At 46.8% G+C, this 20,802-nt stretch overlaps 2 protein-coding genes across 3 annotated transcripts in view; both read right to left on the reverse strand.

Moving 5' to 3' along the window:
* Positions 1-3,002: 3,002 nt before the first annotated feature.
* Positions 3,003-20,802, reverse strand: part of LOC135276722 (zinc finger protein 888-like) — a 62,851-nt gene continuing 45,051 nt past the window's right edge. Inside the window, exons 2-5 of one of the 2 annotated variants that reach the window (XM_064380926.1) lie at positions 15,850-15,931; positions 13,496-13,622; positions 5,260-7,066; positions 3,003-3,286 (exon numbers count right to left, since the gene is read on the reverse strand). In XM_064380926.1, the coding sequence (XP_064236996.1) occupies positions 5,643-7,066; positions 13,496-13,622; positions 15,850-15,912 (1,614 nt within the window). In that variant the 5' untranslated portion in view covers positions 15,913-15,931 and the 3' untranslated portion in view covers positions 3,003-3,286; positions 5,260-5,642. Of the gene's footprint in view, positions 3,287-5,259; positions 7,067-13,495; positions 13,623-15,849; positions 15,932-20,802 lie in introns of those variants that run through there. The other variant, XM_064380927.1, reaches the window with a different exon arrangement.
* On the reverse strand, positions 3,293-5,343 carry LOC135276720 (bifunctional purine biosynthesis protein ATIC-like). The gene has a single exon (XM_064380923.1). It carries the CDS (start codon positions 5,199-5,201, stop codon positions 3,423-3,425), a length of 1,779 nt encoding a protein of 592 aa, XP_064236993.1. The 5' UTR covers positions 5,202-5,343; the 3' UTR covers positions 3,293-3,422.

Genomic DNA, 20,802 nt, shown 5'->3' on the forward strand with positions numbered 1-20,802 from the left:
CACATTTTTACAGAGGCCGGAGCTGGGCAGGCAAGAACATCCCGTGTCCAGGCCCCGGGCACCTCCCCAGTGCGGACGCAGGAAAAGCGGTGACTGCGGAGGGGAGATCTGAGGAGCCGCAGGCCCCTCACGAGGAGGGAAGTGTGGGGCGATGGCGCCTTAGTCTTACAAGAGTGGGGGTCTGCGGTATCCCAGGACCAGGCAGAGGACGCGGCCTCCCCGGGACTGGGACCGCGGCGCTGCACTCCAGGGACCCATGAGGGTTTAGGGCGCCCAGGGCGGGAATCCACCTCTCGGGTGAGGACTTCAAAAAGCGAGGGGCGGGAGGAGTCAGAAGAAGGTTTTGAGCAGGAAAACTATGCGACAGAACGTGTATATATTGCTCCATAGCAGAAAAACCGGGTGGGGACCAGCCTCGGGCGACTTTCAGCCCAAAAGGAAGCGACCCCCGGACTCTCAGGGAGTCTCAATTTGCTCTGCGTGAAGGAAGATGCGAGACAATTTCCAGGTCTATGGGTCCCCACGACCCAGATACAGATCAGCTTGGGACCTGGGAAGCGCAGAGTTAATACGAAAGAGTAAAACTCACGGGCCGCGGTGGGAGCTTCACTCTACGCCATCCGTTTCCGGGTTTGCGCGAAACTGCGCAGGACCGAAGCCACGCCTGAGCGGCCCGTGGGCAGGTGGGCGGGGCCTGGGCCATGTAGGGGCGGGGCGAGAGGCGGAGAGACCTTGCCCCTCAGAACCAGCAGAGGGTGGGGCCGGGCCGGACGTGTGCATCTCTCGGCCTCGCTCCCACCGCCTCTGCTTTCTGAGTTATAGTTCCATCCGGGGCAGTGTTATTAGGGATGAAAGTACAACATTGAGCTTCAATCATGAAGCAAACTCCACCTTTCTCTGCTAATATCATGTCTAATGCTATTGTTTTCCCAGGTGGATCCTAACTTCTCAGCTATTCCTTTAATTGCATCTCTTGTATAATTAACAAATTGTTGCTGGTTGTAATAAATATAATTCATCCAGTCTACATTTTTAGTAACACTTTCTATCCCAAATAATGACTCAAAACGTTCAGCTAATTGACTCCGAGCTTTAAATTTATGTGTTACTCCCCATGGCACCTCAATGGCATCTATATAAACACTAGGATCAAAAGACACAAGGAACACTCTTTGTACAGCCATGCTTAGCTGTTATTTTCTTTGGTGGATGAAATGCCAGGGTGAAAGGGATAGCCAATTGAATTAGATTGCAAGTACCATTTCGGTCATTTGGCAGTGTCTGATCAAAGTCCAACACATTAGCAGCAGACATCCGATCCAGGATGGATAAGGGCAGACTGAGGGGTAAACTCTTGGAAAGACTTGATCTCACTGCATCCTGTGGACTTTCCAAGGAATGCCAAGTTCTCTTCCTGTCATGACAGACACGAGGCAAAACTGGTCTTGGAAGCTGGAAGCTGGACGGCCCTCGGGGGCTGCCCCACAGGGTGCTGAACTTCAGAAAATAGCAGAGAGAGTTTGGCACTATTCATTACTCCGGGTTGTGGAGTCTTGAAAAAGAGCTACCGTACAGTTTATGTCTGGTTGACTAGAGGACCATCCAAGTGGAAAAGGGACTATTTGGGCCTCTGGTCTACCAAGCGCACAAGCCAACAATCACTTTTGTTTAAAGTGCAAATGGAATGTTTAATCCATTCCGGCCGGGCGTTTGCAACTTGGTACCGTCTCAATGGTTAAACTTTGCTTTAAATCTTTTACCTCTACTATGTCTACTTTGGTCTTGGCACTAGGTATGTGGGGGCACAGTATGAGGAGGATGGGATAGAGGTGGTGAAGGAGCAACAAAACGTATTTCAACGCTGCCCCTAGGGTCCTTTCCTGAGGTGTTGGCCCCTCTACCATAAATACAACCTAATGAAAGACAGGTATTTTGAAATGTTGCAATAGTGTTAGTAAGCTGTACAGGACTACATTGGTTGTATCAACAATTGGGAAAAGCGACCCCTTTGGTGAAATGAATAAATGGTCTTAAGGACTGGCAAAGGCTTGTGGGAACAGTTCCACCAAGACCTTTAGTGCTCCATAGGACACTGGACCAAGTAGAACAGAGGGAATCTGTTCGGGAACGACAAGAATCCCATTCCCACCAGCTAACACAACTGCTTCTCTCGGGATTATGATCTGTGCAAGAATCCAATATATCCTTCCAATGTCAGGAGGTTCAGGAAGGGCAGAGATACTTCTCAGAAGCAGTAAGCTGTCTTTGGTTCTGTAAATTACTGCAGGGCATGACTAAACCAGCATCAAAAGTCATAATTCAGGTTGAGCTTGATCTGGTTACATTAATGATGAAATAGCTAACTACTGGCTAGGAAAAAGTAACAGAACAGTAAATACAGGAAGGTTAGATTTTTCTTAGCTTCATTTTGGTAGAATTACTTCCTGAAACGGTAGCCCATGATTCTGGAACCAATGATGCTTTCTCGACTCGGGTATGGACTGCAGTCGCAGTGGTTAGAGACACAAGGTAGGGTCCCTCCCAAGCTGGCTCAAGCTTCTTTTCTTTCCACCTTTTCATGAAAACGTGGTCTCAGCCAGGCGTGGTGGCTCACACCTGTAATCCCAGCAGGTTGGGAGGCTGAGGCAGGTGGATCATGAGGTCAGGAGTTTGATACCATCCTGGCTAACACAGTGAAACCTAGTTGCTACTAAAAATTAAACAAATTAGCCTGGCGTTGTGGCGTGCACCAGTAGTCCCAGCTACTCAGGAGGCTGAGGCAGGAGAATCACTTGAACCCAAGAGGAAGAGGTTGCAGTGAGTAGATATCCCGCCAGTACACTCTAGCCTGGGTAACAGAGTGAGACTCTGTCTCAGGGGAAAAAAGAAAAAGAAAACATGGTCTCCAGGTTGCTGCTGGTGTACTGGGAATTCCAGGGGTGGTGCCTGTGCTAGAAGACCTCTGGTTTTAGGAGAAGAAAAGATAGAGGAGAGACCAAATATGTAATTTATGAGAAACTGATCTTTATTTTTCAAATGTAGGAAGCACAGTGGTGAAATGTAAGTAGGGCAACTCGTACATTACACAAGGCGATAGGTCAATGTCATTCCAAGGGGCAGTTCTCATTTCTTAACAGTGCAATGGGAAGGTATGTAGTTTGGGGTAACCAGATTTCTAGGACTAATTTAGGTGACTTTTGAGAGTTTGGTTCATCCTCTCTACTCTTCCTGAGGAAGATGGACATCAAGGAATATGATATTCCCACTTTATGTCTAATACTTGAGTCTTGAGTCAACTTTTTTTTTTTTTTTTTTTAGTGATGAAGATGTACTGTTTTATTTTTTTAAAAAGTTATTCTCCAAGTTTCACGTGTGACTCTTCACCTACATATAAGCAAACCATAAAACAGGGTGTGATAAAATCAGTGGTGGAAGAGCCGAAGGTTCGTCTGAGCGAGGATGATTCCCAGTTCATCGCAGGCCTCAATCACAACTTTGTCAGCAGCAGAGCCGGACGGAGCCGCGATGGACGCCACACCACTCCTTTTAGCTCTGTCTACATTATCTCTGAAAGGGAAGAAGACATCAGAGCTGACAGAAACTTCACTCAGTTTGTCAACCCATTCCTTCTTCTCTGCCTCAGTGAGTAATTCAGGGACTTCCTCAAACAGGGCCTTCCGCTTTATCAAATCTTCATCCTCGCCAATGGTTCCAGTCACGTATTGATCGATGGCATTGGAGATTTCTGCTCTCTTCACTCCTGTTTTAAACTTCATCGAGAGCACTCGTGGATGGTGTCTAAGCCACCAGTAGTTTGCCTTATCTCCTGCAAGGCGGGTGCAGTGTATACGAGACTGCTGTCCGGCTCCAATGCCGATAACCTGCCCGTTCTTGGCGTAACACACGGAGTTGGACTGAGTGTACTTGACAGCAATGGTGGCTACGATGAGGTCTCGGAGGGCGGACTCTGGCAGATCTTTATTCTTGGTGACAACATTGCTAAATAATGACTTGTCGACGACACCATTATTTCTCTTCTGGCTTAAATGAAGACCGAAGAGAGTTCGAACTTCATTTTCATCTGGTTTGTAAGACTGGTCCATCTGAAGAACACAGTAGTTTCCATTTTTCCTTTTGGAAAGTATTGTCAAGGCTTCTTCTTCATATCCTGGGGCAATTATACCATCAGAGACTTCTCTGGAAATAATTTTTGCAGTTGGTACATCACAAACGTCAGACAATGCCACAAAATCGCCAAATGACGACATCCTATCAGCCCCTCTTGCTCGTGCGTATGCCGTTGAAATGGGTGTAAGGGTTTTATAGAGATCAAAGACCATGCAGACTCTGGCCTCATCTTCACTGAGTGGAATTCCAACAGCAGCGCCTGCTGGGCTGACGTGTTTGAAAGAGGCAGCGGCTGGAATACCTAACGCCTCTCTGAGTTCCTTCACCAGCTGCCAGGCATTCAAAGCGTCGCACAGGTTTATAAATCCAGGGGCTCCATTTAGAACTGTGATGGGAAGCTTGGGCTTCGCTGTGTACAGCTGGGCAGGGGTCTGATGAGGGTTCATTCCATACCGCAAGGGCATCTGAGATATGCCTTTGCTGTACTGTTTCCTGAAATAATCTGAAATTGCTTCATCGTATTGTGCCGTATGACTGAATGCCTTCAAGGCTAACTGGCGTCTAGTCTCCAAGGAGGTGTCCTTGCTCTCGGAGCTCTGCATCTCTGTGGACACTGCCACATAGTCCTCAGGTTCACACACCACTGTCACTCGAGCGTGGTTTTTGGCTGCAGCTCTCAGTAAGGTTACTCCACCAATGTCAATTTGCTCCACAGCCTCCTCAACAGTTACACCTGGAGAAGCCACTGTCTTCACAAAGGGATAGAGATTGCAGGCAACAACTCTTATAAGATTGAAATCAAGTCTGGCCATGTCAGCTTTAGCTTCTGGGATATTGCGAGCCAGGATTCCGGCATGCACTGCAGGATGCAAAGTTTTCACACGTCCCCCCAACATTTCAGGAAATCCTGTCAACTCAGAGACATCTCTGACTGCCAGACCAGCATCCCTGAGAGCTTTTGCAGTCCCTCCGGAAGCGACCAGATTCAAACCGAGAGAGGTCAGGTTTCTTGCAAATTCCACAAGGCCAGTTTTGTCAGAGACACTGAACAAGGCGAGCTGGCCAGGAGCCATGACGGCAGGCGCTGGGTCTGGGACGAGCGGGAGGCAGCACCGGCGACACCACGTGTGCCTTGAGTCAACTTTTTAATCACAAGTGCAGTAAAATAGGTTCCCTTGTCTGAATCAATACTTTCTTCTTCTTTTTTGTTTTTCTTTTTTTTGAGACGGAGTTTCGCTCCTTACCCAGGCTGGAGTGCAATGGCGCGATCTCGGCTCACCGCAACCTCCGCCGCCTGGGTTCAGGCAATTCTCCTGCCTCAGCCTCCCGAGTAGCCGGGATTACAGGCACGCGCCACCGTGCCCAGCTAATTTTTTGTATTTTTAGTAGAGACGGGGTTTCACGATGTCGACCAGGATGGTCTCGATCTCTTGATCTCGTGATCCACCCGCCTCGGCCTCCCAAAGTGCTGGGATTACAGGCGTGAGCCACCGCGCCCGGCCTTCATTACACTTCTAAGGTTTCTCTCTAGTGTGAACTCTCATATGGCGTGTCAGGTGCGAATCACGCCTGAAAGCCTTGTCACAAACCTTACATTGGTATGGTTTCTCTCCAGTATGAATTCTTTTATGAATTCCAAGGTCTTGTTTCCACCTGAAAATTTTGTCACATCCTTCACATTGGTAAGGTTTCTCTCCAGTATGAACTCTATGATGACATGCAAGGGTTGATTTTTGACTAAAACACTTGCCACATTCAGTACACTTGTAAGGTTTCTCTCCAGTATGAACTCTACGATGACATGCAAGGGTTGATTTTTGACTGAAAAACTTGCCACATTCATTACACCTGTAAGGTTTCTCTCCAGTGTGAGTTCTAGTATGTTGTGTCAGGTGTGAAGGAACCCTGAAAGCCTTGTCACAGACCTTACATTGGCATCGTTTCTCTCCATGAATTTCCCTATGTCTTTTAAGTTCTAATTTCCGACTGAAACCTTTGTCACATTTTTCACATGGGTAAGGTTTCGCTCCAGTATGAAATCTACGATGAAATGCAAGGATTGATGGGTATTTAAAAACCTTGCCACATTCATTACACTTGTAAGATTTCATTCCGGTATGAATTGCCTTATGAAATACAAGGGCTGAATTTTGACCAAAGGTCCTGCCACACTCATCACACTTGGAAGGTTTCTCTACAGTATGAAGTCTACGATGGCGTGCAAGGATTGACGGCCGACCGAAGTTCATGCCACACTCATTACACTTGTAAGGTTTCTCACCAGTGTGACATCTACGATGGCGTTCAAGGTATCGCTTCTGATTAAAGACTTTTCCACATGTATCACATTCATATTGTTTCTCTCCTAAATGGATTATCTGATGTTTCCTTAAGAGTGAGCTACAATGAAATGCTTTACCACTCTCACTATATTGGAAAAAATTTTCCGTCATGCGTACGTCCTGTCGACGTGTAAGTAATGAAGAATGGAGGAAATTATTTTCATAGTTAATAGAAATATGGCTTTGGGGCCTACAAGAAATCCTTTGGGATGTTGAAACTGAGGAAGCATCGTTGGTAGACTTCTCTACTTGATTACCAATTTTCCCTTCGGTCTCAAATATGCGCAGTTCAGGCAGATGTGAATGAAAGCTTAATCCAAGCTCATCTTCAATAGGCTTGTTTCCAGCATGCCTTTGATCGGATCGCTCTGAACTACTAGTCAACTTTTTCATTTTTGTCATGGGAGTTTCTTGGCTATTTCTTTCCTCTTCTTCCCTCTGAAACTCAAAGTCATGAATATCTTCCTCAATTTCCTGGAAGCAAAAGTCTCCAATGTGATGACTTGCATGCGTTTCCAATGTCCCTGTGTGGAACATTTCCGTATTGCCCTGTGCTGTTGAGAACTTCTTCTTCATCATGCATTTGGAAGAGATATCTACAAAATAGAAACACCAACAGGTTTGCAATTGAGTACAGACGGTAAATAATACTGAAATGTGTAAATATTACACAGAAAAGTTTCCCAAACATGATCTTCAAAGTTTAGGAACACAAAAGGAGTGAGATTCTTTAATAAATAAAGGTCGATGACATGTACTTCAAGTCATTTCCACAGAAGCCTATTCCAGTATCATGACCACACAGTGACAGGGCACAAACATCTGTAAGCCTCAAGGAAGGAGCATTTTTCCACTATGACCCTAAAGTGTATGACAACTGGCAAAAAACGTATCACTGTCACCTCAATAAATTGAAAAATTTATATTCTTCATATTTACAGCACATTTACTGTATACAAATAAATGCTCAAGAACCATATAGTACACTGTATTGATAAATAATCCACAACAAGCTCATGTAAGCATAACCAAAATCAATGGAAATTTTCTACTGTGAAACAAGAATAGCCCTGAGAAGTGATGAAATGATTACAAAAATTGGCCAGGCCTGGTGGCCCACACCCATAGTCACAGCTATTCGAGGGGTTGATGCAAAAGAATCACTTGAACCCGGAAGGCAGAAGGTTCAGTGAATCGAGATTGCACCACTGCACTTCATCCTGGGTGACAGAGTGAGACTCCATTTCTATTATTTATTTATTTATTTATTTATTATGAGAAGGAGTCTCACTCTGTCGCCCAGGCTGGAGTGCAATGGTGCGATCTCGGCCACTGCAACCTCTGCCTCCCGGTTTCAAGCGATTCTCCTGCCTCAGCCTCCCGAATAGCTGGGATTACAGGCACCAGCCACCGCACCCAGGTAATTTTTGTATTTTTAGTAGAGACAAAGTTTCAGTATCTTGGCCAGGCTGGTCTCGAATGCCTGACCTCGTGATTCCCCGGCATCGGCCTCCCAAAGTGCTGGGATTACAGGCATGAGACACCACACCCAGCCGAGACTTCATCTCAAAAAAAAAAAAAAAAAAAAAAGAAAAAGAAAAGGAAAATATTAATATAATATTTTACTAAATAAATGTCATAAAATTACATATATCCAGAGAGAACAGGTATTTTGTGACTTTTTTTAAAGAAAACATTTATATTTTTATTTTTTTGAGACAGTCTTGCTCTGTCCCCCAGGCTGGAGTGCAATGGCGACACCTCTGCTCACCGCAACCTCCATCTCCTGGGTTCAAACGATTCTTCTGCCTCAGCCTCCTGAATAGCTGGAATTACAGGCAGGCATCACCATGCCCGGCTAATTTTTGTATTATTAGAGGTAAGATTTCACAACGTTGGCAAGGCTGGTCTCAAACTCCTGACCTCAAGGGATCCACCTGCCTCAGCCTCCCAAAGTCTTGGGATTACAGTCATAAGCCCCTGTGCCCAGCGGCACTTTCTGACATTACCAGGTGGAGTGTGTCAGTTATATTGCAGACCACATACCAAAAAGCCGTATGTAAAATCATAAAAATTAGTCAGTCAGGTGTGGTGGCTCACGCCTGTTATTTCAGCACTTTGGGAGGCCAAGGCAGACGGATCATGATGTCAAGAGTTCAAGATCGGCTTGGCCAACTAAGCAAAACCCCGTCTCTATTAAAAATACAAAATTTAGCTGGGTGTGGTGGCACACGCCTTCAGACCCAGCTACTCAGGAGTCTGAGCTGGGAGAACTGCTTGAACCCAGAAGACAAACGTGGCAGTGGGCCAAGACCATGCCATTGCAATCCAGCGTTAGTGACAGAGTGAGACTCTGTCTCAAAAAAAAAAAACAAAAACTGATTTTAGGCCAGGTGCGGTGGATCACGCCTGTAATCCCAGCACTTTGGGAGGCTGAGGTGGGTGGATCACAAGGTCAGAGTTCAAGACTAGACTGGCCAAGATGGTGAAACCCTGTCTCTACTAACAATACAAAAAGCAGCCAGTGTGGTAGGGGGCGCCTATAATCCCAGTGACTCGGGAGGCTGAGACAGAGAACTGCTTGAATCCAGGAGAAACAGGCTGCGGCGAGCTGAGATCGTGCCACTGTACTCCATCGTGGGTGACAGAGCAAGACTCTGTCTCAAAAAAAATAAATAATTAATATTGTAACCAATGACGAAACCAGCAAGCAAACAGTAGTACATTTATACAGCCTACAGAATTCTAAACAAGTCCCTCTTAAGAAAAAAGCCACGACTTCTACTTACCACCAGCACACAATATAAAAAGTGAAATAAATGGTAAGATCACTACTTTCTGAATGAACCCCAGCACACCATTCAAGAGACACATTATAAACAAACTATGGAAAATCAAAAACTCAACATTATTTTGAAATAAAAACACTCAATACACACAGAATACAAAAAAACCTACCTCAACATAATAAAGACCATTTAGGAGAAGCCCACGGTTACCATCACAGTGGATGGCGAAAGCCTGAAATCTCTTCCTCTAAGATCAGGAAAGAGACTAAGAAGCCTGCTTTTGTTATTTCTAGTCAGCATGTTACTGGAATCCTGACTGAAGAAATCAGACACAAGAAAAAGAAAGAAATGCCAAGCAGTGAGAAAAAAAGTAAAATGCTCTGTGTTCACAGAAGACATCATCTGATATGAGGAAATCACCAAAGACTCCATGGAAGACTGGGCACGGTGACTCATGCCTGTAATCCCAGCATTGTGGGAGGCTGAGGTGGGCAAATCACAACGTTAGCAGTTCGAGGCCAGCCTGACCAATATGGTAAAACCCTGTCTCTACTGAAAATACAATAATTAGGAGGACATAATCCCAGCTACTCGGAAGGCTGAGGCAGGAGAATCGCCTGAACCTGGGAGGCGGAGTTTGCAGTGACTCAAGGTCGCGCCACTGGACTCCAGCCTGGGCGACAGAGCTACACTCCGTCTCAAAAAGAAAAAAAAAAAAGAAAGATTCCATGAGAAAACCGTGGAAATTATATATTTCATCGGGGATTAATATTTAGAAAATACGAGGAATGTTTCCAAGTTGGCAACAAAAATCAAAAAACACAATTAGAAAATGAGTCTAGGAACTGCATACACATTTCTGGACAGACAAATCACCAATAAGCATAGAATAAATAAGCACCAAAAAAAACAAACAAACAAACAAACAAAAAACGTAGCATGTAGGAAAAAACAATAACTACAATGAAACATCATCTCAAGTGCATTAAAAGATTTAGCATCCATAGGAATAGACAAGAAGTGTTGGTAAAAATGCAGACACGGCCAGAAGCAGAGACTCACTTTGGGAGGCTGAGACGGGTGGATCATCTCAGGTCAGGAGTTCGAGACCAGCCTGACCAACATGGAGAAGCCCCATCTCTACTAAAAACACAAAATTAGCCAGACGTGGTGGCACAAGCCTGTAATCCCAGCTACCCGGGAGGCTGAGGCAGGACAATCACTTGAATACAGGAGGCGGAGGTTGCGGTGAGCAGAGATCACACCATTGCACTCCAACCTGGGCATCAAGAGTGAAACTCTGTCTCAGAAAATAATCAATCAATTTTTTTTTTAATGCTAAGGTGAAAAAGCCTTTTGCACTGTTGCTGTGAATGTGTAATGGGATAGTCCCTTTTAAAAAATCATCTAACAGTTCCTCCAATCATTCATAATTGAATAACCCCATGAGCCAAAAAATTGGAAACAGGATCTTCAAGAATAGCTCTAGTAATAGATAGATAGATAGATAGATATAGATACAGATTTTTTGTGTTGTTTCATTTTGTTTTTGAGACGGAGTCTGGAAACAAAACCAGTCTACCCCACCTACACTGCAGCACAAGGGCCTGATCTTGGCTCACTGCAGCCTCCCCTCCCGGTTCAAGAGATTCTCCTACCTCAGCCTCCTGAGTAGCTGGGATTAAAACTGTACATCACCATGCCCAGCTAAGCTTTTTTTTTTTTTTTTTTTGTATTTTTAGTAAAGATGGGGTTTCACCACGTCGGCCAGGCTGCTCTCCAACTCCTGACCTCAGTTGATCTGCCCCCTGGAACTTCCAAAGTGCTGGGATTACAGGCTTCAGCCACCACGCCTGGCCTAGCAGTATTATTTATAATAGTAAAGAGAAGGAACCAACCCACATGTCCGTCGACAGATAACGATATCAACAAAATGTGGTATACACATACAATGGAATACTATTCAGCCTGAAAAGCAAACTTGCACAGGGCCAGGGGCAGTGGCTCATGCCCATAATCCCAGCACTCTGGGACTCTGAGGCAGGTAAATCACATCAGGCCAGGCATTCGAAGCCATCCTGGCCAACGTGGTGAAACAGCCATCTGGAATAGAACTACCTAAAATGAATCACGCGTGGTGACACACGTCTGTAATCCCAGCAACTCAGAAAGCTGAGGTAACCGGATCACTTGATCCCAGAAGGCAGGTGGCAGTCAGCCAGTATCACACTACTGCACTACACCCTGGGTGACAGAGTAAGAGACTGTCTCAAAAAAATAAAAATAAAGGAAATGAGAAGCCATTCCCTGACACAACAGTACTCACAATGCAGATATATAATAAAAAAAATGAAGACTATCACTGAAAATAAGGAACTGAGGATTACATAAAATAAAAATGCATTTAGAATACATAGAAACTGGCCAGGCACAGTGGCTCACGCCTGTACTCCCAACACTTCGAGAGGCCGAGGCAGGTGGATCACCTGAGGTCAGGAGTTCGAGACCAGCCTGACCAATATGAAGAAACCCCGTCTCTAAAAAAAAAAAAGGCCAACATGGAGAAACCATGTCTCTACTAAAAATACAAAACTAGCCAGGCAAGGTGGTGGGTACCTGTGATCCCAGCTATTTGGCAGGTTGAGGCAGGAGAATCACTTGAACCCGGAAGGTGGAGGATGCAGTAAGCCAAGATCACATCACTGCACTCAAGTTTGGGCAATAAAGCAAGACTCCAACTCAAAATAAATAAACAAACAAGTTAAAAGCCACTGTGTCTTGAACAAATGACAGAACTAAAATATGGGGACCTCATTCAACCTCACAAGCCCTCCCTCAATAAGACTGATGAAAACATATGTGTTACAGGGTCGATCCTACGCCAAATTGAGCAAAAGTTTTCTCGTTAAAAATGAACGATGACACATATTGGTGTGAAAACAGTGAAATGAACAAGAGTTCAGTCAAAAGCCTCATACATATGAGGCCGTGAGCCACAATGATGGCCTCCCTTGGAGGAATTTCAACAACACTGACCACTGCTTAGAGATGATTATTAGTTTATGAGATAAACATTGTCACAATGCCACTGGCAGAGGCTACTCTGATGCTCCTCAAAACCCAGAATAGGCCGGGCATGGTGGCTCAGGCCTGTAATCCCAGCACTTCGGGAGGGCGAAGTACGTGGATCACCTGAGGTCAGGGGTACGAGCCCAGCTTGGGCAACAAGGTGTATCTCTACTGAAATACAAAAACTGGCCAGGCGTGGTGGCCCACTCTTGTAATCCCAGCTACAAGGGAGGCTCAGGCAGGAGAACTGCTTGAACCCAGGAGGTGGAGGTTGCAGTGAGCTGAGATTGTGTCACTGCACTCCAGCCTGGGCGACAGAGGGAGACTCTTGTCTCAAAAAGCAAAACAAAACCAAAACCAAAAAAAAAAACCAACAATCATTACGGTGATAACACCTCACAGTCAGCGTCATGCTCTCTACCTCGTATCCTGGTAGAATACGAGCATTACGGTGATAACACCTCACGGTCAGCGTCATCCTCCCTACCTCGTATCCTGGTAGAATACGAGCATTACGGTGATAACACTTCACAGTCAGTGTCATGCTTTCTACCTCGTATCCTGGCCTATGCTGACAGTTGTGCTCAGGGATTCCAGGGGTGTCTCTGCCTAGAGCAGGATGGTTCAATTATATTAGTGAAAGCGTTCTTCATGAATTTTCTGTTTCTACGTAAACCCACTTCACAGGAGAGTCCCTAACAAGTTATCCATGACCGAAAGGAGGGTCATCACTGCAGAAAATAACGACATATACACGTAAAGCATATACAGAGGCCAGGCGCGGTGGATCTCACTTGTAATCCCAGCACTTTGGGAGACCAAGGCAGGTGGATCACCTGAGGTCAGGAGTTCGAGACCAGCCTGACCAACATGGGAAAACCTCGTCTCTACTGAAAATACAAAATTAGTTGGGCATGGCGGCACAGGCTTGTAATCCCAGCTACTTGGGAGGCTGAGGCAGGAGAACAGCTTGAACCTGGGAGGCAAAGGTTGTGGTGAGGCGAGATCCCACCACTGTACTCTAGCCTGGACAAGAGTGACACTCTGTCTCAAAAACAAACAAACAAAAAAGCATAATGTACGGGGCAAAATCACAAAAAGAAATAGAAAAGCAGGAAGAGCCAAGATAGACAAGGGCAGATTCCTCGTGTCTGGAATTTTCCTCACCCACAAACTGCAGGTTCCTGTAGTTCTCCGACATCACTTCCCTGTATAAAGCCCTCTGCGCAGGGGTCAGGCATTTCCACTCCTCCAATGAGAATTCTACAGCCACATCCTTGAAAGTCAAGTGTCCCTAAAATGGAAAACACATTTCAACAAAGCATGGAGGAGTGAGTTGCCACCTTCACATGAAATGAGAAAAGAGAAATTAAGCATCCGCTTCATCACAGACTGTACTGACAAACCCACCTTAAGGTATTTTTGAACATTTCTTCTCTATTGCTGCATTTTATTGTACTTTCCCACGAAAGATTTTAAGATCCCCAAAGTCAGTGTAGAAGTCCTGGTTTTATGGACAATATAAAAAATACACAAACAAAAAGGAAACACAAGGCCAGGCGGGGTGGCTCACGCCTGTAATCCCAACTCTTTGGGAGGCCAAGGCGGGCAGATCACTTGAGGTCAAGAGTTTGAGACCAGCCTGGCGCAGTGGCTCCTGCCTGTAATCCCAGCACTTTGGGAGGCTAAGCCCGGAAGATCACAAGGTCAGAAGACCGAGACCAGCCTTGCCAACGTGGTGAAAGGCTGACTGTACTAAATATAGAAAAATTAGTGGGGCTTGGTGGCAAGTGCCTATAATCCCTGCTACTCAGAAGGATGAAGCAGAATTGCTTGAACCCAGGAGGTGGAGACTGCAGTGAGCTGACATCGCACCATTGCACTGCAGACCGGGTGACAGAGCAACACTGTTTTAAAAAATAAATAAAAGATTAATCAGCTGCTGCGTGTGCTGACACGTGTCTCATCATTCTAGCTCTTTGGGAGGGTAAAGTGTGGATGACTTGAGCCCAGGAGTTCAAGGCTGCTGTAAACCAGCATTATGCCATTGTACTCCAGTCCTGGGCCACAGAATGACACATTTTCTCCTTTGTCTTTTTTTTTGTTTTTTTGAGATGGAGTCTAGCACTGTTGCCCAGTCTGTATTGCAATGGTACAATCTGGGCTCCCTGCCACATCTGCCTCCCAGGCTCAAGCGATTCTCCTGTCTCAGCCTCCCGAGTACCTGGGACTATAGGCAGGTGCCACCATGCCCAGCCAATTTTTTTTATTTTTAGAAGAGACAGCGTTTCACCACGTTAGCCAGGACGGTTTCAAATACCTGACATCGTGATCTACCTGCGTCAACCTCCCAAAGCGCTGGGAATACAGGTGTGAGCCACCATTATGCTCGCTTTTTTTTTTTCACACAGAGTCTCTATCTATTACCCAGGCTGGAGTGCAGCACAGTCTTGGCTTGTTGCAACCTCCACTTTCTGGGCTCAAGTGATTCTCCTGCCTCAGCCTCCTGAGTAGCAGAGATTACAGGCATGCACCATGACACCCAGCTAATTTTTGAATTTTTAGTAGAGACGAGGTTTCAGCATGTTGGCAAGGCTGCTTTCGAACTCCTGACCTTTAGTGATCCATCCGCCTCGGCCTCCCAAAGTGCTGGGACTATAGGCATGAGCTACTGCACCCAGACCAACAACATGTCTCTTAAAAAAAAAAAAAACTCTGGAGTCAGAGATGTGTTGATCTACTAGTGTGGCTTCCACTGCATTACCAAATCAGTTACAAAATATCTCCCCTGCCGGGCCCAGTGGCTCACGCCTGTAATCCCAGCACTTTGGGAGGCCAAGGCAGGCGAATCATGACGTCAAGACATCGAGACCATTCTGGTCAACATGGTGAAACCCCGCCTCCACTAAAAATACAAAATAATTAGCTGGGCGTGGTGGCGCGCGCCTGTAGTCCCAGCTACTCGGGAGCCTGAGGCAGGAGAATTGCTTGAACCCGGGAGGTGGAAGTTGCAATGAGCCGAGATCGCGCCACTGCACTCCCGCCTCACGCCTGGTGACAGAGTGAGACTCTATCTAAAAAAACAAACAAACAAACAAAATATCTCCCCTTACTGGTTTCCTTTTCCAGAATTCACCACACATCTGTGCACATTAACCTATGTGTTTCATATGTGGTTTCTCTGATCTGGTCGCAAAGAGCTGATATCCAGATGTGGCCCCTGAACCATCCAGGTTGCCCAGCAGCACTGACACCACAAGGCCCACATCCCGTGTCCATCCAGGTCTGGGTGTCAGCCCTTCCCATCACCATGCCCAGTGGAGCCTCTTCCCAGGTTCATGTCACTGGGTCACAGGAGATGGAATCTCAGAGCAGATGACAGGAACTGAGGGAAGGCATGGGTGAGTGTGAGCCAACGTGTCAGGCAGGACGCTTCAGACCCAGAACAGACTGGCTACTACAATACCTGGCATTTCAGAGAGGAAAGAGACAGATGAATCCACTGAGGAGTATCACTTTACCTGAGGAAGAGCCATGCCTGGCTCCTTTTCTTGCCTCTTATGAGCTTCTTCCTCACGGAACATGAGTCTTTAGAAATCAACCCTGTATGTGAAAAAAATTTAAGACTTAACGTTGGAAAAAACTGACTCCCTTCCTATGAAAACACACACAAAGCGGGGAGACCTCACCCTGTAGAAAGGCAGGCCTCTGCTGCCCACCGCACCAGAGATCATGCAGAGAGAAGAAAGTCCCTGGCCACATGTGGTGGCTCACACCTGTAATCCCAGCATTTTGGGAGGTGGAGGTGGGTGGATCACAAGGTCAGGATCTTTGGTAGAGATGAGGTCCCACTATGTTGCCCAGGCTGGGCTGAAACTCCTGGACTCAAGCATCCCCTTGCCTCAGTTTCCTAAAAACTGCTGGGATTACAGGCGGGAGCCACTGCGCCCAGCCCCTCTTTCTTCATTACTCTGCTTCCCTCCCTAATTCTGCACATCTCTCTCATTCTCCCCTTCTCTCTCTAGCTCTTCCTTTCTTTTCTTTTTCCCTGGGATTCTGCTCCTCACTTTGTACCCCTCTCCTCTCCTGCTGTTTATCCCCTTCTCCCCTCTATTCCTTCTCTTCCGCCTCTTCTGCTTCATCCTCACAACTTACTTAACCTCTTGTTGCTCCTTCTCCCCAGTCGTCCTCAATCTCTATATATTTCTGCCTCTTCTCCCCTCTCTGCCCCTCCTCTGCTCTCCCTGTTAAATTCTCTCTTCCCTGCTATACCCCCGTCCCCACTCTCTGGCACCCCACGTCCCCAGGTGTCCTCCCTGCTGTGGTTCCCTCTGTTCTCCTTGCCACCAGCACCCTCTGCTCTGTCTGCCCCGGCTCCAAATCCCTCCTCCTCTCTCTCACTCTCATGAGCCTCCCTGTTTGCTGCCCCATCCCTACCTTGCTGTCCTTCATCTCTCTCTACATCTCGCTTTTCTCTACATTTCTCCACTTGCTTTTCTCCTCCTGCTTTTTTTTTTTTTTTTTTTACTTTTGCTGTCTCTGGGCAAATCCCTCACCCATCCTCAACTTTGCCATCTGTTATGGGTCTTTCTCACTCTTCTTTTCTGTCTCAGGTTTTCTACTGCTCGGAGCGAATCTTCCAGAGGCTGGAGCTGGACAGGCAAGACCACCCCGTGGCACAAGACAGGCCCCGGGCACCTCCCCAATGCGGGCTCAGCGGAAGCGGTAACTGAGGAGGGGAGACCTGGGGAGCGGCAGGGCCCCTCACAAGGAGGGAGGCGTGGGGGCGACGGCGCCTTAGCACAACGGTGGGGTCTGCAGGATCCGACGACCAGGCAGAGGACGCGTCTTCCCAGGGACTGAGGCGGCGGCGCTGCACTCAGTGGGCCGGCGAGAGTGAGGGTGGGAGGCGCCCGGGGCGGGAATCCCCCTGTCCGGTGAGGACTTTAAAAAGCGAGGGGCGGGGCCGGGAGTGGTGGCTCACACCGGTAATCCAAGCATTTTGGAAGCCAAGGCGGGCGGATCACCTGAGGTCGGGAGTTCAAGACCAGCCTGACTAACATGGTGAAACCCCGTCTTTTTTAAAAAAAGAAAAAAAATAGGCCGGGCGCGGTGGCTCAAGCCTGTAATCTCAGCACTTTGTGAGGCCGAGGCGGGTGGATCACGAGGTCAAGAGATCGAGACCATCCTGGTCAACATGGTGAAACCTAGTCTCTACTAATACAAAAAAAAAAAAAAATTAGGTGGGCATGGTGGCGCGTGCCTGTAATCGCAGCTACTCAGGAGGCTGGGGCAGGAGAATCGCTTGAACCCAGGAGGCGGAGGTTGCGGTGAGCCGAGATCGCGTCATTGCACTCCAGCTTGGGTAACAAGAGCGAAACTCCATCTCAAAATAAATAAATAAATAAATAAATAAATAAATAAAATAAAAGGGAGGAGCGGGAGGAGTTAGAAAAAGGTCTTGAGCAGGAAAAGGAAGTGTATACAGTGCCCTATAGCAGAAAAACCAGGGACGGGACAAACCTGAGAGCGACTTTACACCCAAAAGGGAGCGACCCTCGGACTCTCACGGGGACGTCTCAATTTGCTCTGGGTGAAGAAAAACGGGTGAGAATTTCCAGTTCTGTGGGCCCACGTCCCAGATACAGAAGCGCTGGGCACATGGGAAGCAGAGACTGAATTCAGTACAGCGAAACTCGCGCGTCACAAACGGACCTTCGCTCCACGCGAGCCGCTTCCCGCTTTGCGCGAGTGCGCGTGCGCAGGACGGAAGTCCGTCCTGGGCGGGGCCTGCAGGGAGGTGGGCGGGGCCTGGCAAGGTAGGGGCGGGGCGCAAGGCGGAGAGACCTGACCCTTCAGAACCCGCAGAGATGTCGGGGGCAGCATGTGTGTGTCTCTCAGCCTTGATCCCAGCGCCTCTGTTTCTCAGGTTTTCGAGGTGAGACCGTCCAGGAAGGTTGAGGCCTGATTCAAAAGCCCTGGAATTGTCTGGAAGCCATCTAATAGCACTAACATGTTTTAATAACCTTGAGGTAGGCCAGGCACGGTGGCTCACCCCTATAATGCCAACACCGTGGGAGACTGAGGCAGGAGGATCACAAGGTCAGGAGATCAAGACTATCCTGGCTAACACGGTGAAACCACGTCTCTACTAAAAGAATACAGAAAGTTAGCCAGGCGTGGTGACACGCCTGTAGTACCAGCTACTTTGGAGGCTGAGGCAGGAGAATTACTTGAGCCCAGGAGGTAGAGGTTGCAGGGAGCGGAGATCGCACCACTGCAGTCAAGCCTGGGTGACAGACTAAGACTCAAAAAAAAAAAAAAAAAAAAAAAAAAAAAAGGCCGGGCGCGGTGGCTCACGCCTGTAATCCCAGCACTTTGGGAGGCTGAGACGGGTGGATCACGAGGTCAAGAGATCGAGACCATCCTGGTCAACATGGTGAAACCCCGTCTCTACTAATACAAAAAATTAGCTGGGCATGGTGGCGCGTGCCTGTAATCCCAGCTACTCGGGAGGCTGAGGCAGGAGAATTGCCTGAACCCAGGAGGTGGAGGTTGCGGTGAGCCGAGATCGCGCCATTGCACTCCCGCCTGGGTAACAAGAGTGAAACTCCGTCTCAAAAAAAAAAAAAAAAAAAAAAAAAAAGAAACTTAAAGAGTAACTTCAACCACAAATATATATAAAGTTCTTCAGTAAAGGTAAAGAAAAGGACAGATAGGCCGGGCAGGGTGGTTCACACCTGTAATCCCAGCACTTTAGAAGGCCAAGGCGGGGGGGGGGAAATCACACGAGGTTGGGGGTTAGAGACCAGCCTGAGCAACAAAAAGACACCCTGTCTCTATTAAAAATACAAAATTAGCTGGGCATGGTGGCACATGCCTGTAATCCCAGCTACCCAGGAAACTAAGGCAGAAGAATCACTTAAACCTGGGAGATGTAGGATGCAGTGAGTGGGGATTGCACCACTGCACTCCAGCCTTGGCAACAAGAGCAAAACTCCGTCTCATAAATAAATAAACAGTTACAGAAATTGATATAAGTGTACCTTTTCTTCATAATTCATTTTGTATTTTTTAGAAGAAAAACACATGAAAAAAACACTGTACATCTATGTTAATGGAAATGCAACATACACAGAAATAATTCTGATATAAATAACAAAAACTTCTACTGGAGAAGAGGTGCTTTTTGCAGGTTATAAAGTTTTGTTTTGTTTTTTTCTTCTGGGACAGATTCTTGTTCTCCTGCCCAGGCTAGTGCAAGGCTGTAACCTTGGCTCACTGCAACCTCCACCTTCCAGGTTCAAGAGACGTTCCTGCCTTAGCCTCTGAGTAGCTGGGATTACAGGAGCCCACCACCGCACCCGGATGATTTTTGTATTTTTAGTAGAGACGGAGTTTTGCCATGTTAGCCAGGCTGGTTTTGAACCCCTGATCTCAGGTGATCCACCGGCCCTGGCCTCCCAAAGTGCTGGGATTATAGGTGTAAGCACCCGGCCAGGTAATGCAAATTTTAAGTTTTATTATTATGCTATAACTTTAAGATGTTTAACATACCAGCTACATAACCTCCTCCCAAATATCTACACAACACACTTCAGTTTTTCATACTGAAAGGGATACTAATGTGATTGTTATATTCACATTGTAATCATGCTGAAACCACTTACGTGTTTACTAAAAACTAAAAGCCAAAACTATTTAAAATAATAACAATGGCTGGGCATGGCGGCTCACGCCTGTAATCCCAGCGCTTTGTGAAGCTGAGGCAGGTGGATCACTTGAGATCAGGAGTTCAAGACCAGTCTGGCCAACATGGGGAAACCTCATCTCTACTAAAACCACGAAAATTAGCTGGCCCTGGCGGTGGGCACCTGCAGTCCCAGCTACTTGGGAAGCTGGGACACAAGAATCCTCTGAGCCTGGGAGGTGGACTCTGCGGTTAGACAAGCTCACGTCACTGTAACGTTGCCTGCGTGACAGAGTAAGACTCTGCCATAAAAAAATAATAAAAATAAAAATAAAGGAAATAAGAAAGCAGTCAAAGCACGTCTACAAACAAAAGAGCAATGAAACACAAAAAGTAGTAAATGAGAAATGAAGAACAAAGAAAACCTATAAGAATTACAGATAATATTTAACAAAAAGACAAAGGCAAGGTTTTTCTCCATCAGTAATACCTCCAGTGTAAATACTTAACTCTGCACTCAGAAGAAAAAGACTGGCTGAATCAATAGGAACCGACCACGTGTTATCCACAGAAGACTCGTATTAGCCCTAAGGACACACACACGCTACAATTCAAAAAATAAAAACCAGCCGGGCATGCTGGCTCATGCCTGTAATCCCAGCACTTTGGGAGGCCAAGGTGGGTGGATCACAAGGTCAGGAGATCGAGACCATCCTGGCCAACATGGTGAAATCCCGTCCCTACTAAAATACAAAAAACTAGCCAGGTGTGGTGGCGTGTGCCT

This window comes from Aotus nancymaae, unplaced genomic scaffold (assembly GCF_030222135.1).
Source record: "Aotus nancymaae isolate 86718 unplaced genomic scaffold, 86718_ANA_hifiasm-v0.15.2.pri h1tg000028l, whole genome shotgun sequence".
Taxonomy (NCBI): domain Eukaryota; kingdom Metazoa; phylum Chordata; class Mammalia; order Primates; family Aotidae; genus Aotus; species Aotus nancymaae.

Coding starts and splice junctions, on each gene's coding strand:
- LOC135276720 (XM_064380923.1), bottom strand. CDS start 5,201: ATGGCTCCTGGCCAGCTCGCCTTGTTCAGTGTCTCTGACAAAACTGGC.